Genomic DNA, 27497 nt, shown 5'->3' with positions numbered 1-27497 from the left:
CGTACTGTTCCTTCTGGTTGATGGCCGCTCCTCCCAGACTCCTGCCGCAGGATGGCTGCTGCCCGGGCTTTTATTGCTGCTGTGGTCAGGGGAGGAGGCAGGGCAGGTCTGCACTAGGGCTCGGAAGTAGGCAGACACCGTTCCTTCAACCCTTATGTTTTTAAATACTTTATGGTTGCTTGTTAAGTATCTTGTACATACTTGTGATTGGTTGAAAGCGTTCTCAGCTTTTTTCCTTCTTCTGAGTTCCGTGTGTTTCCACCATGAAAGCCTGGCTTTGGGGGTGTACTTCCAAGGAGGGGTGTGTCTCACTGCACAGATGAGCCCCTGTGGTCGAGGCCACTCTGCCCTCCAGTGGGTGCCCGGAGCCCCTTAGCACTGCCCTTCAGTCCTTGGACTGACCGACAGCCACCAGCAGCCAGGACATAGGCGAGCCTCCCAGGCCCCCTGGAGATGGTTTGTGGGGTGCTGATTGTTTGTGTCGTCTGTGGCTGATTCTAGATGTTCCTCCCCAGTGTCTGTACACCGTGTTGGGAGCAGTAACACGGACCCCAGCTCCCCTTCCCTTTCAGACCGACGCGGATATCCAGGCGCTGTTTATGGGCATAGACGGTCTGTGTCAGAAGTACTCCAGAGAGACCTGCCAGGTGAGCTCGACACGTGGCTTGCCCGCCCGGCATCGGAGACTCACTGTTGTGATGACCTCAGAAGAGACAGGGTGTTACAAGCTCTGGAGACCAGTCCCTCCTGGGGTTCCCTGTCTCCCGCGGCTGCCCTCGCTGAGACGAGGCCGTTGGCCGTGTTCGGTTGTTGTTGCTGTGCACGGGGTCACAGCTGTCGTTTGACCCTCACGATCTGGGGCAGACCTGACGGTTCAGGTTTGGAAGGGCCCCACGTCGAGGCCGCGGCTGCTTCGTGAGGCTGTCCTTTCTGAGGGTCACGGTCCACGAGGGCATGCTCTCCCCTGGCTCCCGGGGTGTCTTTCTCCCAGCCCTGCTCCCTTCACCTCGCCTGCCTCGCCCCCACATCTCACCTGCTGCTCCCCCTCCCTCTAGTGTTGTGAATCCGTGCTCACCCTGCGTCCCACCCCAGATGCCTGGCCTCCCGGCCATCCCTGGACAAGGTGTGGGCCGCCGTTCTGTCCACGAAGCCGCTTGGGAGAGAAGGGAGCCCTCCAGCCCCCAGCCATCCTGCTTCTCCCCGTTCTGTTAACATGGAGCCCCCTGCGGGCCGCCTCCCACCTACCCTCTGGGGGAGGAGGCTGAACGGGGCAGCATCCAGGAGCTGCCTCCAGCCAGGACCTTTCCCCTGGGGCAGCAGGCCGAGGGAGAGCAGTACCCACCCTGACCGTTCTGGGCCCGTGCCTGTCTGGCTCCACCAGCCCCACCGAGACCTCCCCTCTGCACAGCCGCTCTCCAGCTGTGACAAAGCCAGAAGCCCCACGGTGTCACGGCTCTGCCATCTACGTGTAGCCCTGTAGTCACACGCACGTGCCCCAGAAGCCGCCCACGATTGGGCTTGGGAGGTCCTCAGACCCACGGCATTCACAACAACGGGCAGCCCCGTGCTTGCAAGAGTCTCACCAAGGACATGGCGTTTCCAGACGGCCCCGCAGAGCGTGCACCCGTGTAGGGGTGGGGGGTGGGCTGCGGAGGCAGCTGCCAGGGACCTCCCTCACACCTCTGGGCCACACGTCCCATGGCCACGTGCCCATCTGTCTGGGTGTGAAGTGGAGTTTCCAGAGGCCTCACGACAGGATAGCGCATCGTCACGCACGTTAACGTACTGGGCTCGTTACTCTTTTTTTTTTTTTTAAGATTTTATTTATTTGACAGAGACACAGCGAGAGCGGGAACACAAGCAGGGGGAGTGGGAGAGGGAGAAGCAGGCTTCTCGCTGAGCAGGGAGCCCGATGCGGGGCTCGATCCCAGGACCCCGGGATCATGACCTGAGCCGAAGGCAGATGCTTAACGACTGAGCCACTCAGGCGCTCCTCATTATTCTTGAATGAATTGATAGGTATTGTAAATTCCTCTTGGTATTAACTTCTGGTAGGGAAGCACTGACGGAGCAAACCCACATCGACAGTAACTTTAAGAGCGTAAAGCCACCCTCAGGCCACAGCACGAGTGGGTGTCAGAACCACAGCAGGGGGGTCCAAGGAGGCGGTCAGGAGGTCACCCTTCCTGATCTAGTTTGGAAGAAGCAGAAATCCTCCTTCCCCTGAGCAGCTCCCTGAGCCAGGGCTGGCCCATGTCAGTCAGTCAGAGCGTGGACACTTGGCTGCCCCTCGGGGATGGACCCACCGGGTGGCAGGCACCCCGAGCTGTCCCACAGCTGCCCCTGCCCGTCACAGGGACCGGCAGAGAGGGTGCGTATGTGCTCAGCTCCTGGTCTGGGCTTCCTCAGTCTCCGCACTTCATAAAAATCTCACGGAGCGGGTGCCCCCTCTGTGCAGGAGGGCACTCTCTACCAGATGAGGGTCATGGCCCTTTTACATTTTGTTCTACTGGTGTCCATATCCCCCACCCCGGTCAAGGCCGCAGCAACTCAACCTGAGGGGCCTGACACCCTGGAGTCCCGGAGGCTGGCCCCTGCCTGGTACAGGTGGGTGGCATATGGCCACAGGGGTCCACGCTGCCCCTGGACTTGCACCAGGCCCCTCGGGACTCGGCGTCCCATCCACAGGCCCCTCTCCCTGCTCAGCTCTGCCCGTGGCCTGGTCCTTGCTGTGGCCTCATTGCATTATCCTGTCTGTGCCAGCCACGGAGGCCTGCACACTTGTTCTCTGCCGTCCTCAAAACACCCACGGGCCCGCCCACAGGCCCTGCTGAGCCCGAGCTCTTCTGAGGTCAAGCCCACCTGCCGGCGTGGACACAGCCCTGCTCCCAGATGCTCCAGGTGGGCCATCCTGTGGTCACTTCCAGATGCTCCTGCTTTCTGTTTCTCAGAGCGGACCCTGCACCAGGACACGAGGTTTACGGGTCAGAGGTGTGTGATACCCTCTTCTTGCCGCGGGCACAGAACCCGTTGAGGAATGAGACCAAGCAAACAGACTGTCGGCCTAGTCCTGGCTGAAGGCGACTTGGGAGGGGGGGGTGCCTCTAGATCTGCCAGAACGCCTCCCCGCTGTGCACAGCCCCCTCCTCCAGTCTAGGACCTGGCTGGCCCTTCTGTCCCACAGCACCTCACCCCCTCCTGGGAGCCAGACCTGAGAGCTGTCGCCGAGCATCAAGGACATTTCTGGGACGTGGCCTCATGAAGACGAAGATGCCCATGGAGGTGACATTGCAGGCCCCTCGTGGTGCCCCCACCACAGACTAATGCTCCGGGCAGAGCCTGTGTCCGTTGGCCCTTGTCTTGTGGAGCAGGGGCCCCATGCGGTGTGTCCTCCAGACCCCCGAGGGTGTGGAATCCCTGGGAAGATGCAGGAGGATGGGAAGAGGCTGTCACTCCTGACCGTGGTCCTGTCTTCTGGAGGTGGCCTGGGCCATAGAGGAGGCACTGAAGACCTTCTGTGGGCTGGCCGTCCAGTCCATGGTGGTTTCTCCCTCAGTCTGTGCTAGCCCAGTGAGCCTGGGGACAGCACCAGCCGCCCTTCATGTCTGCCCACTAAGCAGATTCCTGGGGTACACTGATGGGGTGTAGGACCTAGAGGATGCTGGCCTCACATCCCAGTCCTGCAGGAACCCTGCCCGGGGGCAGCAGAATCAAGTTTTAGCAGTTACAGGGTGGTGTTCCCGGAGGGGAGGCATCATTGTCTGAAAACTTCCCTTAGGGACACCTGGGGGGCTCAGTCGGTGAAGCGTCTGCCTTCGGCTCAGGTCATGATCCCGGGGTCCTGGGATCGAGCCCCGCATCAGGCTCCCTGCTCAGCGGGAGGCCTGCTTCTCCCTCTGCCCCTCCCCCTGCTTGTCCTTTTGCTCCGCCCCCTGACAAATTAAATAAATAAATAGAACTTTGCTCAACGTGGGGTGGCTCTCTCCTCCCCTGAGTAAATCACAGATCGCTGTTTCTGATTTAGTTGGTGTTCTCAGGAACCTACCGCAGATGCGGAAGTTGGGGCCCATCTAAATGGAAGAGCAGAGGTGGTCCCAGGTGCAGTGGGCCCTGGGGGTCCAGAAAAGGTCCCTGGGCTCTCTGGGCTCCACTTGGCGCTGTGCCCTTCCGGCCAGCCCCATCCATGTAGCATGTCCAGGGTGTTCCCCGTGGGTGCTGTTCGGTCAAGAGGCCTTCCCGTGATCCATTGCTGCGGCCAGAGGGATGGTACACTGTGATCGGCCCACTGGGTTGTGTCCCGTCCCATGGCGAGGCCCTGAGCACCACTGAGGACGCAAGCGAGGGGCGTGGTGCAGCCCTGTGGTCTGTGTGACCTCCGCGTGGAGCACACGGCCTCCGCTCGCGTGTGCATCTGGGCCCGCACCGCTGCTCACACCGCCGGCTGTGCTGAGCTTGGCTCCAGGCACGGGGGGGCAGCCAGCAGAGCCCACGCCTGGACCGGGGGACAGGGTGTAAGGAAGCGGAGCGTGCTTGGGCCTGCACCGAGGTCCATCCCAAACCCTGGCTTCTGGGACAGCGTGCGTGTTTGCAGCCCGGCCAGTTCCTGTAGCTGACACGTATTCTCTTCTCAGATTTCAGAATTTCAAGAAAAGCACAGAAAGAGACTCTTGACCTTCTATAGAGAAAAGGTAACTCCCGTGACTTGCTGCCTAGTTAACCCAGGCTGTGTCTCAGGCGGCGGGCCCCTGGCGGGCACCTGTCCTGCTGACCCACAGCCCAGCACGGGTTCGCGTCTGTGATCAGCACGTGGCCGCTTGGGGGACCCAGCCGTGGTCACGGGGGCAGTTTCACTTTGCGACAACACCGACCCATGAACATCCCCAGAGCTCATCGGGCACTTTTCCACACACAACAGCTATGAGGTTGCCCTGGGGAAACCTTACAAAAGGACATTCAAGATGCCTGTTTGCCCTATAAACACCCTCCTCTACACGGAAGGAGAGCAGAGCTTTGGTGAAAGTGGCAGTGTTCATCTAGTTTCGTATCTGGGGTGTAGACAGAGAGCTCAGAGGAGCACCGGGGCGAGGCCGCTTGCTGAGGCTGGGCTACACCGCACGCTTCGCGCTGCCCAGATGGCTTTCCAGCGCTGGCTCCTGGGGCCCCTGGCGGCCTGCACGCGGTGCAGATTTCCTCCGAAATAGCAAGAGGGCAGCTCCTGTGGCGGCCGTGTTCGGATTCGCGGCTTACAACGTTGAGAGGGTCAGTGTGTGCTGTCTATACTCTCCGCTGGTCTGCCTGATAACCAGAAGTCTGATTGTGTTTAGATCACAAAGCTGGAGGAATCCCTTCGGAAGTCAGTGCTGCGGATGGAACAGCTTCAGAGGTGAGTCCTCTCCACGGGCACACCCGGGGCAGCTGACTGCTGCCCGCTTGGCCGTCTGACCTTGTAAGACCTTGTAACCAAGAAGCAGAAGAAAGAGCACTTTCATTTACTAGAAGCTTCTGTCAAAGCAAAAGTGCAGTGGGAAGCAGTGGGAGCTGTGAAAACACACAGGACTGGTTCCCCTGGGGGGCTCCCCAGAGGGTCCTGGGGCTGAGGGGCTCCCCTCTGCCAGGAATCATGGCGCCCGTGACAGTGAATGCGTGCAGCCCGTGTGTCTGTCAGTGTGGGGCCCGCGGTCTACCCTAGGGCAGCATCCACACGGCCCCCTTACCGTCACGGTGCCTTCTGTTCTGTGAGACGGACTGTGTTCTCTCAGGTGTGTTAACACGGGGACTCTGCGCAAGTCCAAGTTTGCCGGGTCGCATGTTAGGTTAAAGTCTGCAGAGTCAGTGGCCCTGGGGAGCTGCTGTCCACCCAGCTGGTCGCATGTGCAGGGGTGACCCACACACTGCAGGTGGATGCTTGCTGCCGGGGGCCCTGGGCAGCTGGAAGCTACACGGCCACCACGCGGCCTGTCTGGGGTAAATGGGCCGCCGCCAGCCGGCACCAGGGTGAGGGTGTGCTCTGGGCTCCACACACTCCGGGGAGATCCGGCCCCGGCTGGCACAGCAGTGGAGGTCCCGAGAGGCCGACCCAGTGGTGAGGCCCTGCTCCGTCCGAGTCCAGGGAGCGGCAGAGAGGGTGATGCGCCCACGCAGGGTCAGTCCTTGGTGTACAAGTTCCTTTCTTTCTGGGGAACCGCTCCGCAGCCGCTGTCTTTCCCCGGGCTGCTCCCGTGCGGCCCCCCGGCCCTGCTTCTGTGCTCAGCTCTGCGCTGCACACCTTTTCCGCCTCGGGTTCATTTTGGCTGCTCAGTTATATGTTTCTAGAAGGTTCCTGGTCCTTTCTGCCATCGTGGGGTTAGCTTATTTTTGTTCCCATCTTCTGTTCAGGCACATCACAGGCAGGGTATCTCCCACACCTGACTCCTGCGAGCCCGGGTCTGCCTGTTCTCCCCGGGCTCTCATGCCAGGTGGAGCCTTTCTGGCCTGGCTGGGGCGGGGTCATCTGGCTGGCTCGCTCCGCGCGCCCCTCGCTTGGGGGAGGACGCCCTCACCCAGACCGCCGCCCGCGCACGAGGAACAGAAGTCATGCAGCGCGGTGTTCACCACGGGGGCGTCGGGTCAGCTCTGTTGTGGTGCTGTGTCCTGGGGACGCCAGCACAGAACAGACGTGTGTATGGAATCCAGGAGCCAGTGCCCTCGGAGATGCTGGGTCCCCACAGTGCAGACATCTGCCTGCCCCCACCCCCTGGTCAGTGAGTCACTTGGCAGGTCTTTGTCAAGCACCTGCTTGTTCCCAGCACTGGGCATGGGCAGGTTAGAGTGAGCGCAGGCCACTTGCCTGTCCTCAGGGAGCTGCTCTGGGTGGAAAGTGAGTCTGCGTGTACGTGAGGCTGGCAAGAGATGGGGGGCCGGGCAGACGGGGAGCATCTGGCTGTTTGTCATCTTCTACTTCAAACTGGAATGAATTCCGTGGGAGTAGACGTTTACGGTTTAATTAACACCTTCTCTCCATCTGTTTAGTATGAGATCGTCACAACAAACAGCTTTCAGCGCAATAAAAACTCCAGTTTCAAGTAAGTAACATGGGGCCTGAACGGGGAGGGCTATGAAGAGGCATGCAGCTGGGCTGTCTGACCGCGGCCTAACGCTCAGACCTCCACCACAGCTCCTTCAGCAAAGCCAGGCGGACACCCGCTCCTGCCCCTTGACTCGTCAGCCTCTGACAGGTGTGTGCCCAGTGGGAACGTCTGAGGGCCCCTGAGAGTCACGGGTCTGACAGGTCACATGGCCCTTCCTCCAACACACCTCCGGTTCTCCTCGGCCCCCCAACCCTGCAAGTCCCCGGATGCTGGACAGCTCGGTGGACACCCAGCAACACTTAGCACAGGACTCGGGAGCTTGGCCCTCCCTCCGGCTCCTCCGGGCCCTGCAGAGCCTCACGGGCACAGCCCCAGAGCCAGGTGTGTGGTGCAGGCTCGCCCATCAGAGCTCCGTCCCCACAGTCGTTGCAACTGGTCGGGGGCCATCCTGCGCCCATGCTGGGCTGATGGGCGGCGGCGTGCCTGGGACTCTGGTCTGGGACCAAGATGGCCAGGCTGGGGGAGGCGCTTGGAAGCGAATGCAGCACAGAAAACAGGACAAGATACCACAGCTGTGTTGGTGGCACCACTGGGGACCCTGACCCACCCTGACTGATGGGAGCTGCACCCCTCGCCGTGGCGCTTCCCTGAGACAGTTGGGGTTGAGTCTGGGTGCAGCACCGGCCCTTTCTGCCGCGGCTCACACTCGGCGGGCACACGGGTCACTCCCCCACCCTTCCTTTGTCCTTCCTTCCGCCATCTCTCCTGCAGGGCTGCCCAGACGACGCTTCCCTGTCACACGTGGGCTGAGTAATTAGGGGACTAACATTTACTGAGCACCCGCTGTGTAAAACGTGTCGGTCAGGCAGTAAGTGTTAAGGAAAGTAGACGAGATGTTCCTGCTTGCGCTGCAGGAGGTTTGGGCCTGAGTTGGAGGGGCGAGGACACGGTTGGCCCATGGAAGAAGGAGGGTGTGGGGCGAGGAGTGGAGCAGGGGCTCCAGAGCGGGGCCAGGGCCCGGTGGAGAAGCGTGCCCATGTGCGTCTGGCTGACAGGCTGTGGGCAGCCAGTGAAGAGCCAGATGCACGAACGGACCGAGTGTGGGCCTGGACGGGGTGTGGACGGGACCCAGGCTCACTAAATGTATCCCACTGTTCATTTAACAGAGTGGAGTTCATGCAGGTTGACCATACTCCTTCCCCAATGAGAAAAGTAAGTACACCTGTTCCCCGTGCTGCTTGTCCCCCACACAGCACACAATTGTGGTTTTCCTCAGCGCCAGGATACATGAGCGTTTGTGTAATGGACAGATCACAGCGGGGTCTCTTGTCGTGTGCTGGACCAAGGGGTAAGCAGGTTGGGGTGTGGTTTATAGGGTAGGTCCTGCATGACCCTGCAGGGAGCCAGGCCGGGACTGTGACTGAGGCACAGGGAGCAGGCGGGTGGGCAGGGTGGAAGTGATGCTGTGTAGTCAGGATCAGCCCTGTCCAGCCAAGCGGAAGCGTGAAGGGCTCTGAGGAACAGAGGAGAGAAACCAGAGCAGAGGAAGCTCAGGGCCCCAGGCCTGGCCCAAACAGAGCATGGCCAGACTGCCCCCTGGCCAGATGCGGGCAGCTTGGGAAGGGGGTGGGGGAGCTAGTCCCCAGGCGGAGGCTCCTGGGGCCCGGAGAGGGAGCGACCAGGTCGGAAAAGTGGCTCAAGCAGTGCGCGGCTGGTTGGTGCACATGGACTCGTCAGCATTGGTGACTTAACCGACACAGCACCTAGTGCTTCTTGTTTGCAGTCTCCTGGTCGCCCTGGGAGGTGCACATGGGTGTTCAGGCTGCTTAGTGAGTAGTGCTCGTTTCCAAGGGAGCCGTCCTGGAACCATATTAAGGAGGAATCCAGATTCCAGGATGAGCAGGTGGGAATGCAAAGCCATTCAGAGCTGGGATGGAGGAGACACCCCAGTCCCTGGCAGCTGGTGCCAGCAAGTGCCTCCTCCCCTGCCCATCTCCAAGCCCCACGTCAGGTCCTGGACGGAGACTGAGGCTGCACTTCCTCCCTGCCCTCTGGGTCCCAGCACCCGCCACCGCCTGCTGGCCTTTTTTCCCCAGAGGCTGGACCCTGAGCCTCACCTACATGTGGCTTAGTTTTGGAGATCCGAGACTGACAACCTAAACTGATTCATGTGTCACTGGGTGTTACAGCTGAGGGACCAGAATGTGGGGAACTGTCTTGAAATTGCAGAGTGACGTCTTGGACCAGTGGGAGCTCATGCTGCCATCAGGGGCAGATGGGGGATAGTGAGACTGCACAGACGTCTCCAGCAGACAGGCATCCAGGATGGAAATGAATGGGTGCACCTGTGTTCAGAGACGGGCTATGGGCTGCCAGAGCAGAACGCAGGGAGACTTGTCTACCCTGTCGATCCCCGCCCGGCTGCTCCGCCGGCCCTGGGAGTGGGTGCATGCTAAGGCACCTTGGCTAGAACGCTGTGCACGCCCAGCGGGGGTGGGGTGAGCGCTGTCTCCTGGCAGACCCAGGGTGGTGCAGCCGGCCTGCGGCAGGGGGCGGGGGAACAGGGCTCCGGCCAAGCAAGGGGCGTTGTCTGGTGTTTCTGGCAAGGTGAGTGGCCATGGCCATGGGGGAAGCTGAATGAGGGCATCACAGCCAGTGGAGAAGATGCCGTGCCCACCCTACGACACCTCAAGCAAGCAGCCGGGGGTCAGCTGCCGGGGCACGGCCTTCGCCAGTCCCGGGGGGCCTTGTCCTTGCTCCCCTGCTGCCCAGTGCCGAGCCTGGGGTCCTGGGAGAAAAGGCGAGCGAGGCAGAGCCTACAGGTGGACAGGGTGCTGATGGCGCCTCACACGTGGACTAGGCTTTCCCAGCCTGCGATTTCCTGCCGGGGACTCACAAGCATCAAGTGAACACGTCCCGTGACTCACGAATTCGTGAGGGAAGCCGGTAAAATGTGAACGCCAGCTTGAAGGAGAATCCCGAGGGCAAACACGTCAGCCGTCGAGAATGCAGAAACGAGTGCATGAATGTGCAGACACGTAACCAGCAGCTTCCACGTGGCACCCCAGGCGGGCGGGGTGGCTGTTGTCATGTGACTTCAGGACCAGGAGACCCCGACCCCGTGGCAGCAGACACCCTGGTGGGAAGCTTTGCACATCCATAACCTCCTGACACTGGGGAGTCCTAGATCTTTCTAGAGTGTTTATTCTCTCACAGGAAAAAGCCTGCACTGAGCAAGTTGTAAATAGAGGGAGAGCCATAAAGCTGCATTTGATTCAGCCCCTGAGCCGGGCCTGGTCCGCATGGGGCCGGCAGGCGGCAGGTGAGGAAGCCCGCCCGTGAACGCCTGCCATGTGCGGAGTGCACTCTTCCTTGGAACCATCTGCCACGTGCTGTCTTCTCGGATTTCCTGTGAACTCCTTGCCGCCCTGTAGAGCCCTCTGCCCTCGGAGCCACCCCCAAAATGCAGCCTGGCGTGGGACACCTCCCACGGGAGCTGTGGCTTCCTCGTGCTGGTCCAGGTCGGGTCTGTGCCTGCTCTGCTCAGAATGGGCCTTCGGCCGGGGCCCAGGGAGACGGTCGGAGTTCTGCGTGCAGCTGAATACAGCAGCGAACATCCCAATCTTAGGCAGTAACTCCCAGTCATGCTCCAGAAAACGGGTCCTCACAGGCCCTGTCCTGGTACCTCTGACTCCTGGTACCCATGGCAGCACCTGTCACCCCTGTGGCCACACAGCCAGGCTGTGCTTCTGTGCTGTGGCCACCACCCTGGGCAATCTGGGTCTTTGTATCCTTTTGGCTTCACCTGTTACTGGTTTCTCCCTAGAACAAATAGAAATCCTTTCTTAGTAGGAGCTAGGGTGAGAAAAGACAAGTTACCCAGCTCTAATCCAACTTAGTAATTTTTGCCTGTGCTCTATGATGATAATTTTTCTGGTGTTGCAAATACTCTGTCAGTTGTTTAGAACTGGACGGAGGTGGGGGTCAGGAGCACAGCCCCATGGGAGGCTGTGAGAGGAGCAGGTGCAAAGGGCTGCTGGGGTGCATGAGAGTGGTGGGCATCTGGGCATCCTGACTCAGTGGGTGGCCATGCAATGGGGAGCCCCGGGGAGGGTGGGCAGGCCAGGTACTCTTGACTTACGCTGAGTACAACAGCAAAATGGTGCGGTTGCCAGGACTGGCCCATGGGAGGAACCCAGAAATAGTGGGACCAGAGCACGAGCCCGTAGGGGGACAGCTGCAGCCAACCCACCATTCCCAAGGATGGCCAGGAAAGACGCTTCAACTTGGGAAGCTCTGTCCTGGTGTGAGTGTGCCATCAGTGGGTGTGAGCGTGCTGTCCTGGGTGTGAGCATACTGTCCTGGGTGTGAGCGTGCTGTCAGTGGGTGTGAGCGTGCTGTCCTGGGTGTGACCGTGCTCTCCTGGGTGTGAGCGTGCTCTCTTGGGTGTGAGCGTGCCATTAGTGGATGTGAGCATGCTGTCAGTGGGTGTGAGTGTGCTGTCCTGGGTGTGAGCATGCTGTCCTGGGTGTGAGCATGCCATCAGTGGGTGTGAGCGTGGTGTCCTGGGTGTGAGCGTGCTGTCAGTGGGTGTGAGCATGCTCTCCTGGGTGTGAGCGTGCCATCAGTGGTTGTGAGCGTGGTGTCCTGGGTGTGAGCATGGTGGTCTGGGTGTGAGCGTGCTCTCCTGGGTGTGAACGTGGTGGTCTGGGTGTGAGCGTGCCATCACTGGGTGTGAGCGTGCCATCAATGGGTGTGAGCGTGCTCTCCTGGGTGTGAGTGTGCTGTCAGTGGGTGTGAGTGTGCTGTCCTGGGTGTGAGTGTGCTCTCCTGCGTGTGAACGTGTTGGTCTGGGTGTGAGCGTGGCGGTCTGGGTGTGAGCGTGCCGTCAGTGGGTGTGAGCGTGCTGTCCTGGGTGTGACCGTGCTGTCCTGGGTGTGAGCGTGCTGTCCTGGGTGTGAGCGTGCTCTCTTGGGTGTGAGTGTGCCATTAGTGGGTGTGAGCATGCTGTCAGTGGGTGTGAGCGTGGTGTCCTGGGTGCGAGCGTGCTGTCAGTGGGTGTGAGTGTGCTGTCCTGGGTGTGAGCGTGGTGTCCTGGGTGTGAGCGTGCCGTCAGTGGGTGTGAGCATGCTCTCCTGGGTGTGAGCGTGCCATCAGTGGGTATGACCGTGCTCTCCTGGGTGTAAGCGTGCCGTCAGTGGTTGTGAGCGTGGTGTCCTGGGTGTGAGCATGGTGGTCTGGGTGTGAGTGTGCTCTCCTGGGTGTGAGCGTGCTCTCCTGGGTGTGAACGTGGTGGTCTGGGTGTGAGCGTGCCATCACTGGGTGTGAGCATGCTCTCCTGGGTGTGAATGTGCTCTCCTGGGTGTGAACGTGGTGGTCTGGGTTGAGCGTACCATCAGTGGGTATGAGCGTGCTCTCCTGGGTGTGAACGTGGTGGTCTGGGTGTGAGTGTGCCATTAGTGGGTGTGAGCGTGCTCTCCTGGGTGTGAGGGTGCTCTCCTGGGTGTGAGCATGCCATCAGTGGGTGTGAGCCTGCTCTCCTGGGTGTGAGCGTGCTGTCAGTGGGTGTGAGCGTGCTCTCCTGGGTGTGAACGTGGTGGTCTGGGTGCGAGCGTGCTGTCAGTGGGTGTGAGCGTGGTGTCCTGGGTGCGAGCGTGCTGTCAGTGGGTGTGAGCGTGGTATCCTGGGTGTGAGTGAGCGTGCCGTCAGTGGGTGTGACCGTGCTCTCCTGGGTGTAAGCGTGCCATCAGTGGGTGTGAGCGTGCTGTCCTGGGTGTGAGCGTGCTCTCCTGGTTGTGAATGTTGTGGTCTGGGTGTGAGCGTGCCATCAGTGGGTGTGAGCGTGCTCTCCTGGGTGTGAGTGTGCTCTCCTTGGGGTGAGCGTGCTGTCCTGGGTGTGAGCGTGCTGTCAGTGGGTGTGAGTGTGCTGTCCTGGGTGTGAGTGTGCTCTCCTGCGTGTGAACGTGTTGGTCTGGGTGTGAGCGTGGCGGTCTGGGTGTGAGCGTGCCGTCAGTGGGTGTGAGCGTGCTCTCCTGTGTGAGAGTGCTGTCCTGGGTGTGAGCGTGCTCTCCTGGTTGTGAATGTTGTGGTCTGGGTGTGAGCGTGCCATCAGTGGGTGTGAGTGTGCTCTCCTGGGTGTGAGCGTGCTCTCCTGGGTGTGAACGTGGTGGTCTGGGTGTGAGCATGCCATCAGTGGGTGTGAGCCTGCTCTCCTGGGTGTGAGCGTGCTGTCAGTGGGTGTGAGCGTGCTCTCCTGGGTGTGAACGTGGTGGTCTGGGTGTGAGCGTGGCGGTCTGGGTGTGAGCGTGCCGTCAGTGGGTGTGAGCGTGCTCTCCTGTGTGAGAGTGCTGTCCTGGGTGTGAGCGTGCTCTCCTGGTTGTGAATGTTGTGGTCTGGGTGTGAGCGTGTCATCAGTGGGTGTGAGCGTGCTCTCCTGGGTGTGAGCGTGCTCTCCTGGGTGTGAACGTGGTGGTCTGGGTGTGAGCATGCCATCAGTGGGTGTGAGCCTGCTCTCCTGGGTGTGAGCATGCTGTCAGTGGGTGTGAGCGTGCTCTCCTGGGTGTGAACGTGGTGGTCTGGGTGTGAGCATGCTGTCAGTGGGTGTGAGCGTGCTCTCCTGGGTGTGAGAGTGCTGTCCTGGGTGTGAGCGTGCTTTCCTGGGTGTGAACGTGGTGGTCTGGGTGTGAGCGTGCCGTCAGTGGGTGTGAGCGTGCCCCCCTGGTGTGAGAGTGCTCTCCTGGGTGTGAGCGGGCCATCAGTGGCCATCTCGGTGGAGAGCCAGCCCTCCAGGCAGGGCTGTGCTGTTTGCAGTGTCTGCCCGAGGGGGCCGGTCCCTTCAGGGTTGAGTCTGGCTTGTGGGTATGAGCCGGGGGTGGGGTCACAGAGGGTGGCCTGGAGTGGGGCCGCCAAGGGAGACTGCCTGACCATGGAGTAAAAGGACCACTGGGGTGGATGTGTCAGGGGTGGGGGCTGGGAAGATGGGCCGCTGTCAGGGGCCTGGGGGCTGGTGGCCAAGTCTAGTGACAGACCAGGGGGTCCGGGCATGTGAGGGGCCACGGGAGTGAGGCCAGGGCAGCTGGAAATAGCATTTGGCCCGACTCCTGGCAGCATCTGTGTTGGGAGGAGGGCTCCGCCGTCACTAACATTAGCACCAGGGAGGTGTTCTCTCAGGAAGTCAGGGAGGGGGTACATGACAGGTGCATGGCCAGAGCAGGGCTCCCTGTGATTTGATAACACCTCGCCCCATCAGCATCTAGATTGCAAGGTGATAAAATTATATGCACAGAATGGATTTAATCAGGATTTTAAACTTTATGGTATCAGGGGTGCCTGGGTGGCTCAGTCGGTTAAGTGTCTGACTTGGTTTTGGCTCAGGTCATGATCTCAGGGTCATGGGATTGAGCTCCACATGGGGCTGTGCCCCCAGAGGGGAGTCTGCTGGAGATTCTCTCTCTCTCAAAACGAGTAAAATTTATGACGTCAGTCAAGGACTTGACTTCTCTCTCTTCCGAAACTCTTAAAAGCACTTAGTGGAGCCCTCCGTGTGCTAGGTGCTGTGGGCTCCCTGGGGCCGCGGGGCACAGCAGTGTGGGGCCCGTCTCCCGCCAGCCCAGGAATTTCCCCAGCTGACTGACAGACACTGAGCAGTGTGTTCTTAGTAAATAAGGAGAATCTCACTCAGCAGGGGCCGCATCGGAAACTATTTTTCTTTTTACACCTTAGCCTGAGGTGGCAGTTGGCCCAGCAAGAATCTCTCTGATCAGCCCACCTCAGCATGGACGCATGGGTAAGTGGGGGTCCCTGCACCCATACCCCATGTCAGCACGTGGGCTGAGCTCCGTTCCCCGGAAAGGAGCATTCAGTCAAACCCATCAGGACGCACCCATGTCAGTGCTCCTTCAACAAAGTCAGCGTGGGAGTGACCTGTTCCCCAAAGTGGTGTGGCTGCTGGGCCCATTGGGGGACCCGTTAGAACCCCCTCAGAACACGCCACAGACAGAGTGCTCTTGCGGTAGCGGGTCTCCTCTCGGCCTGGAGCAAAATGGTATCATCACCAGCCTTGCTTCCTGGGAGTTGGAGAGGCTGGTGGGTTTCCGAGGGGAGTCTGTGTGCTCGCCGGCAGGCTCGGGCCCCTTCCCTACTGGGGTCAGGGTGGGCCCCCTGGCCTACCCCCTCTGCTGTTGCCCCCACCTCCTCACCAAGCGCCCAGTGAGCTCAGGCCTGCAGGGGAGATATTCGTGCTTTGTGACCAAGCTTGCCCTCGAGCCCAGCTTCTCTGCTCTCTGCCCCACCTTTGCTTCTTGCTGCCGGTGATATTCTAGTAGCTGCCTTGGAGTAGGACTGAGAGGCAGGCTATCTGCGTGGTCGCCTCTAGAGCCTCCTGCTGCCTCCCTCACGGCTGAGTGGGAGTGGGGGTCCTGCAGCACCTGCCCTGGGGGACTGTCCCGTGGTGTGTCCCGGATGCGGCTCTACATTTCTACCACTCGTGTTGTTCCTGCCGGCCGGGAGGCACCCCAGCATGGCTGTTCATCCTGCTCACAGCCTCTCATCCCCACTCCTTGCCTTTTGCTCCCACACTGCCCACCTCAGGCCTGATGTGCCGGCTTGGAGAGAATTCAGCTCATGGATGCAGCTCCCCACCCACCCTCCCCCACCCCCCGGGGACGGAGTTTCCCATTTTAGCCTGTTTATTCCCATGCACGGGCCTCCCTGTCACACCCTGGTGAGAGCTCGTGACACTTACTCTCTAGTCCTGTCCAGCTTCCCGTGGATGCCATTTCCGGGGTGCATGAGGTGGTGTTCCTCTTGGTGCTGGCTCTTGCCCCGTGCTCGCCTTTGTTGGGAGCGTCCTCTGGGCCCGACATCCCCTGCACCTGCGCGGGCCAGGCAAGCTGTCCTCACATGCCCCGGTCCCACCCACACCCTGGCCTTCACCGTTCCCGTGCAGTTGTGGGTTTCAGATCTGTCTTTACAGGACTGAGGTGAGACCAGCAGTGCATGCAGGGGAGTTGCTGCCCTGCTCATCTTCCTTTCCATACAGAAGCCTGTGACCTGGCGTCCCAGCCTGGCCATGTCCTCAGCCTCAGTGCACTTCCCACCCCCCCCAAGGAGGCTCTTGCCCCTCGCTGTCCACAGTGTGTGCGAGCTGTGTGCAGGGACATGGGTCCTCACTGGATTCTCTCCCCGGACACGTTTCCAGGAGGGAACATGGGGACCCCCTTGATGCTTTCCAGATGTATCGATCAAGAATTGAGAAGTGACAGGAGGGCTGCCCTGTGTGCGTCCTGCCCCGTGCGTCTCAGTGTCCCCCTGTTGCCACTCTGGAAGGGATGGGTCCTCATTTCTGTGACTGTGATCCTGAGTTTCTTCATTTAAGTCATCTCTTGTTTTTTTCTGTGAATTATCTATTTTTTCATTTGTCCTTCACATATATGAAATCCTCAAGATGAGGGATATTGATCTTTTATCCAATTTGCTATTTAATTTTTTATTTGATTTTTTTTTTTTTATTTTAGATACTTAATATTTTTATGTCTCAAATCTGTGGTTATGTCCTTTCCTGCCTCACAGAAGATTTCTGTGTTTGGATAGGTCTTTTCCATACCCATACCATTTTCTTCTAGTTTTCAATATTTACCTTTTTCCAAGCTCTTTGGAGTATATTTTGAAATATACTGTAAGATGAGTGTCCCAGCTTGATAGTTTCATAATTTATTTTGAAAATATTTCAGAAATAACACACAAGAAAATGGTAAGAATAATATAAAAAACTCCCATGTTCCCTTCACCCAGATTCCCCAACATTTTGCCAGATTTGCTCCCTACCCTTTATGGTTAGTGTATCTCTGAGCCACTGAGAACATGTTGCAGATGCAGTGCCCCAGCCCCCCTCAAAGGACAGGGGTGCTTGCAACACCAGCACAGCCTGGGGCCGCTTGGCATCAGCATGGCTCTGCCCCACAGCCATTGAGTAGCCTCGTTTGCTCTCGACCCAGAGTTCCCTGTAAGGACATCCTGCATCTCGTCCTCGTATAGCGGCTTGTGTCACCTTCACTTTCCCTGTCTTTCCTGTCTTCAACAGTTTTAAGGATTATAGGCCTTAAATTCTAAAAGAGCCTAAAGGCCATCCCCCGCCCCCAAGCCTGGGTCAACCAAGAATTCTATATCTAATAGAATTCTCCTTCAAAGTTTAAGACAAAATAAACATCACAGAGTAACAAAAACATAATTGTTGCTAGCCGACCTACCCTACGAGAAATCCTAACAGAAGGCATTGAGCTGAAGACGCACACTGACAGTACCTGATGCACTGGAGGGAATGGGGTCTCATTCTCTCGGTTACTCTACAAAACGTAAGACTGTGGAAGCAGCAAGTATAACACTCGTTGGGGTCATAATAAACAGATGTAACACGTAGGGTAGTAAGCACAGAGGAGGGGGAACGGGGCCATGTTGGAGCGGAGGTGACAGCTCAACAGAATTAAGTCAGTGTTAACTAGAAGTAGACTTGTTTAAACACAAACATGACTCCAAAAATAGTTTTTAAAATCAAGAGGAATTAAAATGTTACATTAAAAAGCACTTGTTTACCGCAAAAGAAGGCAATAAAGGCAGACTAGAAGAAAAAAGGTACATGAGACCTGTAGACAAATAGCAAAATAGGTGTAAATCAGATCCTATCAATGCCTACCTTCAACATGAACAGGACTAAACCCACCAATGAGAAGGCAGAGGTTGTCAGACTGGATGGAGAAGACACAGCCACACATTGTCTGCAAGAGACACACTTTAATCCAGCAGCACAAATAAGCTCAAAGTACAGGGTGTAAACCACACCATGCAGATGGTAACCAGACGAGCTGGAGCCGCAATGTGAGTATTGGACAAAACGGTGTTGGACGAAGGATGTTTCTGGAGAAGAGGAGGAACATCTTGGTAATACAGGGTCGCTGTATCAGGAAGACACAATTATAATGTATACACATGCAACAACAGCAGATTTATGAAGCAAAAGCTGACAAAATGGAAAGAAGAAATAGACAATTCCATTTTAGAGAATACTCTTTTCTCAGAGGTTGTTAGAACAGCTACACAAGGAAAGATGTAAAAGGAAACAAACAGATAGCAGTGTAGCCCACACAGATCTAACCAATTGGTGGTAATGTCAAATGTGAACACACAGAACACCCCCCAACAGAAGAGCAGAGATTGTCACACTGGTGCAAGAGATAGCCCCAACTGGATGCTGTCTAAAAGAGACACATTTTAGATTCAAGGATACAAATAGGAAAATTATAGGAAAAGATTATCAAGCAAACAATAACCACTACAGAGCTAGAGAGGCTATTTTCACATCAGAATCAGGGGTTGTTCTTAAAAAACTTTTTAAAGATTTTTAATTGGAGCGCCTGGGTGGCTCAGTGGTTAAGCATCTGCCTTCGGCTTGGGTCATGATCCCAGGGTCCTGGGATCAAGCTCTGCGTGGGGCTCCCTGCTCCGCGGGAAGCCTGCTTCTCCCTCTCTCACTCCCCCTGCTTGTGTTCCCTCTCTGGCTGTGTCTCTCTCTGTCAAATAAAATCTTTTTTAAAAAGTCATTAAAAAAATATTTTTTTTATTTACTTGAGAGAGAGGGAGAGAGCATAAGCAGGGGGAGCAGCTGGCTTCCCACCAAGCAGGGAGCCTGAAGCGGGGCTCGATCCCAGGACCCTGGGATCGTGACCTGAGCTGAAGGCAGATGCTTAACTGACTGAGCCACCCAGGCACCCCGGAAATCAGTCCTAAGATAAATATTATTAGAGACAAAGGGGCATTTCGTGATGATGAAAGGCTCAATACACCAGGAAAACATAATTATTACTGTAGACACCAAAAATGGAAGACCTAAAATACGTGATGCCCAAACTGCAAAATTAAAAAGAGAAATGGTTAATTCAACTATTACAATTCAGATATTTCAATATCCCACTGCAATAACTTGAACAACACTGTTAACCCCACTGACTTACCTGATAGGTGTGGACCCCACCCAGTAATAACACCACACACATTCCTTTCCAGGGCAAATGGAGCACTATCTAAAATAGACCACATACCGGGACATAAAACAAATCCTGACGCATTTAAAGGGATTGTAATCACCCAAAGTGTATTTTCAGGTGACAATGGAATTAAATTGGTAATCAGCAACAAAAAAAATCAAAACAAATATTTGGAAATTAAACAACACAGTTATAACTAACTTTTAATGGATCAAGGAAAAAAATCAGTAACATCAGAAAGTATCTTGAAAGAAAATACAACATACCAAAATTTTTAAGATGCAGGTACAGCAATGCTTAGAGGGAAATGTATAGCTTTAAATGCTTATGTTAGGACGGAGATCTAAAATCAGTGAGCTTCCAAAAAAATAAAAATAAAATAAAAAATCAGTGAGCTTCCAACCTTAAGAAGCTACAACAAAATGTATTAGAAATCTATGAAATAGAAAACTCAGTGGAATCTAAAGTTTGTCCTGTGAAAAAATTAGCAAAATTGGTCAACTTTTACCTAGAGTGACCAAGAAAGCACAAATTACCAGTATCGGAATGAAAGGGGGGACATCACTACATACCCTACAGATATTAAAATAATTATAAGAAAATAGCATTAACAATACTATGCCAACAAAGTAGATGACTTACATGAAATGCATAAATTCCTATAAAGACGTTATCAAAATTACGTCCAGAAGAAATAGTAAATATGGATAGACCTCTATCAAGTGAAGACATTGAGTTAATAATTTTAATATCTTTCTACAAAGAAAAGTCCATTTCCCAATAGCTTCATGGGTAATTTTATGAAACATTTAATGAACTAAAAATCCTACATGAACTCTTTCAGAAAATAGGAGAGGATTGAACTCTTTCCAGTTCATTTTACAAGGTCAGCAGTATCTTAAAGCCAAAGACACAAGAAAAATAACTGAGCAGTCAGTGTTCCTTATGAATACGGATGCAGAATTCTTTAAAAATGTGTGAGGCAATCAAATCTAGCAACATAGGAAAAGAATTGTATACCATCACCAAGTGGGGTTTATCCCAGTAATTCAAGGTTATTTGACATCTGAAGATCAGTTAGTTAACTATATTAGAAATAGAAGACCTAAAAAACATTAGATCTTTTCAACAGATAATTTGACAAAAATCTATAATCATTCATAATAGAAGCTCTGAAGAAACATGTAATAGAAGGCAACTTCCTCACCAGGTAAAGGGCATCTGTAGAAAACCCACAGCTGACAGGGTACTGTTGAGAGGGAGTATGCTATCCCCTGAGACCAGGTGCATGGCAGGGCACCCACAGTCCACAGCCCCTCTCCAGTCCCACATCCACTGGGGGCTCCAGCCAGCGCAGGGAGGCCAGAGAAGGAAGTGACAGGCACATAGATTGGGTGAGAATGAGTGTAGTGTCTTTATCATAGATGGTATGCCCTTGTGTGCAGAAAATCATAAGGGATCTTTAAGAATACTAGTAGGAATCAAACAAGGCTGGTAAGGTTACAGGATGCAATATCCATATACAAAAGTCAGTTGTAATTCTGCATATGATAAACAGTCCAAAATTGAGGTTAGTCAATTGGTCATAACTGCCAGAGTTTTCTTCTGGACTTTGTATTCTTTTCAACTAATCAAAATATCATCTTAGGGGCACTGGCTGGCTCAGTTGGTGGAGCATGGGACGCTTGATCTCGGGTTAATTGAGCCCCACATTGGGTGTAGAGATTACTTAAATGAAATTTTTAAAAATAACCATATTCTTGATTACTTTTGCTTTACCACTAAATTTTGAAATCAGTGTAAGCCCTCTGACTTTGTTCTTAATTTACCAAATGATTTTGGCTATTCTAGGTCCTTTGCATTTTTACATAAATCTTAAGATCCACTTGTTAGATTCTACAAAAAAAAGCCTGCTGAGATTTTGATGGGAATTGTGTTGCATCTGCACATCAGTTTGGGGGAGAACTGCTGTCTTAACAGTTTTGAGTCTTTGAATCCATCAGCATGGCATGCCTGTCTCTCCACTTCTAGATCTCTAATTTATCCAGGGGATCTTTTGTTGCTTTCAGTGTATAGGTCTTTTATAGATAAACTTATGCTTCAGTAATTGCTTTTGATGGTGGAATTCTCTTCAGTCCACAAGGCATATCTTTTCCCATTCTTTTTTATTTTCAACCCATTTATGTCTGAATCCAAAGCATACCTCTTGCAGACAGTATCAGATGTTGCTTTTCTTGTTGCCTGATCCATTCTTATACTGTCTGCCTTTTCACTGGAGTGTTTGGTCCATTGAGGGTTAATACATTATCAGCATGTGTGGATATATGTCTGCCATTTTGCTATTGTTTTTTGTATGTCTTGGGATTTGTTGTTTGTATCTCCTTAACTGTTTTTTGCATTATTTTTAGTGTATCATTTTGCTACAGACTGGATTGTATCCCCTCAAAATTGATAGGTTGAAGCCCTAACCCCCCACATGACTGTATTTGGAGACAGAGCCTTTAGGAGGTAAATGAGGTCATAGGGTGGGACTCTGATCTGATATGGTTAGTGTCCTTATAAGAGACACAGGGCGTGGGGGGGTGGGGGAAGGCACATTGTATTTGTGTCAACAAAACCATAAAACAACAACAAAAAGAGGAGACACCAGAGAGCTCACTCTCCATGCACATGCACTAAGAGATCACATGAGCACACAGAAGATGGCCATCAATGGGCCAGGAAGAGGCCCTTCGTAAACGCCCAGCCAGCCTCCATGACTATGAACAATAAATGTCCACTGGTTAAGCCCCAGCCTGTAGTGTTGTGTTGTGACAGCTGAGCCCACTAACACACGTTTGATTTCTCTGTTGATATTTTACAACGTGTTCTGTTATTTTCTCAGTGACTACCTAGGAATTCCACCGTGCACCCTATCATAATCTACTTCAAGTGAATACTGACTTAACTCAGGTGAAATTCACTGCTCCCTTACAGTTCCTCCCCCGCTTCATGATGTCCTATTAAGTATAACTACATATGCTGTATATAACACATAATAACACATATAGCATTCATAGTATTACAGACCCAGTAACACAGTATCCTCCTAATTACTTCTTTAAAACAATGTCACATTTCTTAAAGATCATAAGAGAAAACAAAGTCACATACACACATTCTTTACTTGTACTGCATTTTTACCATTTCCAGGGTTCCTCCTCCTTCCCATGGATTCAAATTACTGTTGGCTCTTACTTCATTTCAGCCTGAAGCACCATTTTGTTGTAGGGCTTGTCAGCTGGCAGTGGATTCTCAGTCTTCGTCCACCTCTGAATGTCTTCATTTTGTCTGCATCTTGAAGGGTCACTTCACTGGCTATAGAGTTCCTGGCCCCCATTTCTAGCCCTGTGGAGGCTTCCCCCTGCCTCGTGCTCCTTCATTTCTGGTAAGGAGTCAGCCGTAAGTCATGTCATTCTTCTGCGTGTGATGAGTTGCTTTTCTTCTGCCGCTGTAGATTTTCTCTTTGTGCAGGGAGCCCTCTAGCCTTGCCCTCTTTTTCAAGACTGTCTTGTCTCTTGTGCGGATGCGGTGCGCTGGGAGCCTGCTCTGCACCAGCCCAGCTCTCAGCTGTCCCCACCTCACTCTGCGGGCACTCACTCCACACGTGAGTGCTGTCTGCCACCGGAGTCCCATGGCACAGCCTCTCCCTGGCCCTCCCCTCCATCCCTGACTCAACTCTGGGCTGGGGCGGACTCGCCAGGGCCCTGCGGGAGCATGTGGAGCTGCTGCTGTCTGTCACTGGTGGGCTCGCAGCACTGGTGTTAAACGGCTGTGTCGGGGTTCGTCCTCGCTCTCATGAGGTCCGCTGGTCTCAGCTCCTGGGCAGCCTGGGCCCCTTCTTGATGAGCACATTGGAATGAGTCGGGGAGCTATGGGTGTCTCTCTGACCCCGGGCACAGGTCCTCCATTCCCCATGGCCCGGGGCTCCTCCCCATCACCAACCACACCCCATTGCCTGCTTTTGTACCATGTTGCCCCATTCAGAAATGCCCTTGTCCATCTGGCATCACAGGGGATGAGTTTTCCCATGTTCTGGGTAATGCGACTTGCCCTCTTTGGAGATCTTTCTCTTTCTTTCTTTTTTTTTTTTTTTTTTTAAGATTTTATCTATTTATTTGATAGAGACACAGTGAGAGAGGGAACACAAGCAAGGGGAGTGGGAGAGGGAGAAGCAGGCTCCCCGCGGAGCAGGGAGCCCGATGCGGGGCTCGGTCCCAGGACCCTGGGATCATGACCTGAGCCAAAGGCAGACGCTTAACGACTGAGCCCCCCCAGGCGCCCCGAGATCTTTCTAAAGTGCATTCAACAGCACCGCTTCCTTGAACAAGAATTACAGGTGTTGACTTGTGGGCGTCTTGTTGGTAGTGGAGCATCAGTCTGACCACCTGTTTTCAGGTGGGCTGAAGCAGGGGCACACCTCAGCACCCGAGTGCCTGGTCCTGCCATGCTGTTGAGTTCCCACAAGGCCTGGGACGGTTTTCTGCTCCTCAGACCCTGCCGAGTCACGCGGTCCTCCTCGGCTATGTGCGGGGCGCCCACCGTGCTGGGCTCAGGCTCGCACGGCCCCTGTGAGTTGACCTGAGGGCCTCTGCTTCCTCATCTCCGTTGATAACTGTTCTGTCCACAAATTACTGTAAAGAGTAAGACGCTGTTTCAGTCGACCGTAATTGTGTTGAGTATGTAACCCACTATAACTGTCGTGGTTCTGCCCCATGTTAAAATATACTGAGATTTACTTAATCAGTAGTGTGGCCCACAGACCAGGAGGGGCCGCCAAGCAAGGTGAAGTTTTCCGTCTCCTAGAAGCAGGGGCCAGGCTGCCCCACAGGGCCCCACGTGGGATCTCTGGGTCCATCGGGCGGGGGTGGGTGGTCTTCACAGGAAGAGTGGCAGGCAGTGGGATCGACGAGGTTTGGGATTGCTTAGTTGGGGTCATATTAGCAGTTTGCGGGGCAGGGGTAGGCGCTGTCCCGTGTCCGATGCTGGCCTCAGGTGGTTAGGGCAGAGTGTGAAAGGTGGGGGGTGATTCAGAGCACAGGCTCTGGGGGGTCAGATTTCCTGTCAGAGGCGGGTTTACAGACAAATCATTACTCTCTGGGAGTCAGCTAGCCCTGGGAGGGGTGGTCTCTCCAGGATAAGCAAGGCCCCACGGTGTCAGACCATCACAAAATACAGAAAATAAAACACGTGAGACAGTTGGTCTCCCTGATTCTCAGTGATTCTGCAGAGCTTCTGAGGGTCACCTGCACACTCAGGAGTCCTGGGAGCCGCCAATGAGCGGAGTCCTCCTGCGGTCCACACAGCCCAGCGGCACAGAGACGACCCCATTGGCCACTTGGTGCTGTGAAAAGCACTGCCTCTCTCTGATCCAGGTTCTTCAATCACAGAAGGACACATGGAGATCCTAAATGCTGTCCTCCTTTCTTTCCCTGCCATTCTTCTGTTAAAATTCTCCCAAAATCTGGACGCAAAGAGTTCGGGTATTAAACGAGAGTAGTTTTCAAATTTGCTCCCTGCTATGACTAATGCACACCAGGGGCTTTTCACATCTTTAAAGGAAGTTGCTTAGCATGGAGGATGTCAGCAGAAATTCGGGAGTGTAATATCTCACAGTGTGGGTGGAGATGAGGCTAGTCCTGGCACTGAGGCGCTCATCAGAGCTGGAAGCTTCTAGAAGTGCTTTTCCTCCCAGTGGTTCTCAGACTAATGGGAGCCAAGACAGAGTGTAGGGCAGAGTGCAGGTCTCTAAACATTACTGAGTGCCCTCCCTTGCCAGGCCCGCAGCCCAGAGCATGGGGTCAGACTGAGGCTCCGTGGGGCTGAGCAGCCCCACCCCAGCTCTGCTGGTCTGCATGTTCCCTGAGCACCTGCGGCGCATGGGGCACAAAGCCCCGGACGCGAGATGTTCTGCTCCCATCCTGTGGACGCACCTGTCCCGTCGGGAAGGGCATGGAGAACAGTACGTCGGGGATGTGGCAGGGGACAGCCGGGGGCCGTCTGCCTTCCTGGAGCTGCACACGTTCACCTTTTAATCCTGTCCACTGCAGGCAGCATCTCGCGCCTCGGCCCGACGCCCGGTCACAGCAGCGTGTCCCAGGCTCTCCGGTATGATGTCTCACGGCGCCACAGACGTCCCAGTGGGAGGTGTGGGAGCGCCCTGCTCACCACAGATAAGGCTGTGAACCTTAAGGGGATTGCCTTTTAAACCCATTTGTCCGTGTTCTGAGTAAGATGACATCGTGTAGACCACATCACGTTTTGCTTTTTTGAAGCTAAAATGTAACTTAGGCAGTTACCTTGTTACTAAAAACTCCAAAAGAGCCGTTTCTCGGCTACAAGATATCTTTTTTTTTTTATTTAAAGATTTTATTTATTTATTCATGAGAGAGAGAGAGAGAGGCAGAGGGAGAAGCAGGCTCCCAAGGAGCAGGGAGCCTGATGTGGGACTCGATCCCAGGACTCTGGGATCATGACCTGAGCCGAAGGCAGACGCTTAACCATCTGAGCCACCCAGGCGCCCCCTGCTACAAGATATCTTATCACAGGAACAGACTAGGGTCGGCAAACATTTCTGTAAAGGGCAGGTAGTAAATATTCTCCGCTCTGCCATCATGCAGACAAGGTCGTAGAGGTAAGTAGACAAACGGATGCAGCTGTCCCGCTAAAACTCTGTCTACAGAAGCGGGTAGGGCTGGATTCGGCTGCCGTGTGCCAACCCTGAATGGACAATTCCCTTGACTCTTCATCTTTGACACTGGGGGCCCCCATTCTCTGCTGCATATTGGAACCCCCACCGGGGTCTCTACACCAGGCTCTCTGTCGCAGCCCTCCAGGGCAGGTGGTCCCTAAATGTGGACGCCCCCCCCTTACCTAAGCTCCTAATGGCCTTCGATGCTGGTGGGCGAGCACACATTTTGTCCTCTGGGGTAGCCCAGCCACAGCACTCCTCGTCTTCCCCCAGCCCGCCCAGAGCCACGTCTGTGTGCCCTCTGCCCTGATTCCAGAGGCCATCCCCACCCCCCGGGGAGCCGGGCCCTCCCTCCTGGGGGGCACCAGCACAGAGGAGGGTCTGGCTCTGGGCATAAACCTGCTCTCAAGGGGCCTGGTCGATGTGTGTCTGTTGAATTGACTCCTAGGATCCCACTGCTGCCGGTCCCCTGCAAGGCGCTGTCCCCGCCGGCAGCGCCCCTGGCCCCCGGCCGAGCGGGAAGAGGGGGCTCGCCCAGCCTTCGGGGCTCCCAGACGCTGGCCCCCAGGCCGCCCATCAGCATCTCCGCACTGCTGCAGAAGCAGCGTTTAGGCAAGTGTGCCCTGCTTTGAAAAGTGTGTGTGGAGCACGTTTTGTGTATGGGAGGAGTAGACACAAAACATGTTGAATGTTCCTGAGAACTTGCTTCTGAGCTTTGGTGAGTGGTGCTCACGTGTGTGTGCATCTCGGCTCACGGCTCCCGTGCTCTGCAGGGTCTGCTGGCCTCGGGGCAGCCACGCACGGAAGGTGAACGAGGTCCTGCCCGTGTCCGTCCACCTGGGGCTCTCTCGCCACCAGCAGGACGTTACGCAGTAGAAGCAGTCCGTTCTTCTTGATGGAATAAAGTAATACAGTTGAATAAAGTATTTTTCTGATTATCTGGGGCAGCATATATGTGATATGTTTGAAACTTTGCTCTTTTTATTACCTTAAATGTTCCTTAGAACGCCAGTGTTGGCTCGCTGCTGGAAGGCTCGGGGCGTTGGGTGGGTCTGCAGCACGTCGAGCCCCACCTTCTGCACACAGGCCCCCACGGGGGGATGGCCACGGGGTTCAGAACGGCCACGGTCACGTGGGTGCTCACGACTCACATATGCTGTTCGGCAGTGACCGGTCTCCAGAGACGAGTTTTGTGCTTGAGTCCTGCCGGGTGGGTGGGACACACATGCTCTGTTGAGGAGAGCAACTAGTCAAGACCACCCAGGGTTGGAAAGAGGCTTCTCGGGCTAATCATAATCCTTTATGGTGCAACTACCTAAAACTTGTCAAAAAACGTGTTCTTTCACGGAGGTCAGGCTCACAGTGCGGGCAGGTGTATAACAGGACAGGGAGGAGACGACCCCCTTCTGCACCTGGAGAGCCTGAGGCACAGGCAGGTGCCTTGTCAGGTGACATCTGGCCTCCTGCCCCTCTGGCCGGGCCATGTCACACACTGGCCTTTCGGAGGGCCCGAGGCCCCTGTGCGGCTTCCGCGTCCGGCTGGCAGATGCGGGCTGCAGGTGGAGTCTGACGTCTCACAGTGGGGGCGCTTGTGCTGAGTCGGTTCCGTTTCCGGAAAAGTTTCAGTGTTCTAGAATCCCCAGTCCTGGCATGTGTCTCTCT

At 55.1% G+C, this 27497-nt stretch overlaps 1 protein-coding gene across 1 annotated transcript in view; it reads left to right on the top strand.

Moving 5' to 3' along the window:
* RNF212 (ring finger protein 212) overlaps positions 1–26791 on the top strand; it is a 38426-nt gene extending 11635 nt beyond the window's left edge. The window contains exons 3-12 of the mRNA XM_045881660.3: positions 573–647; positions 4632–4688; positions 5325–5383; positions 7009–7061; positions 7154–7214; positions 8234–8279; positions 14790–14853; positions 25195–25252; positions 26284–26447; positions 26609–26791. Of these exons, the coding sequence (XP_045737616.1) occupies positions 573–647; positions 4632–4688; positions 5325–5383; positions 7009–7061; positions 7154–7214; positions 8234–8279; positions 14790–14853; positions 25195–25252; positions 26284–26447; positions 26609–26646 (675 nt within the window). The 3' untranslated portion in view covers positions 26647–26791. The remainder of the gene's footprint in view (positions 1–572; positions 648–4631; positions 4689–5324; positions 5384–7008; positions 7062–7153; positions 7215–8233; positions 8280–14789; positions 14854–25194; positions 25253–26283; positions 26448–26608) is intronic.
* The last annotated feature ends 706 nt before the right edge of the window (positions 26792–27497 follow it).

Source organism: Mirounga angustirostris, unplaced genomic scaffold (assembly GCF_029215605.1).
Source record: "Mirounga angustirostris isolate CCGP_5_RB_7025 unplaced genomic scaffold, mMirAng1.0.hap1 SCAF_2, whole genome shotgun sequence".
In the NCBI taxonomy this organism is placed as follows: domain Eukaryota; kingdom Metazoa; phylum Chordata; class Mammalia; order Carnivora; family Phocidae; genus Mirounga; species Mirounga angustirostris.
Note: the sequence above shows the minus strand (reverse complement) of the source record. Positions and strands in the feature narration are given on the sequence as shown.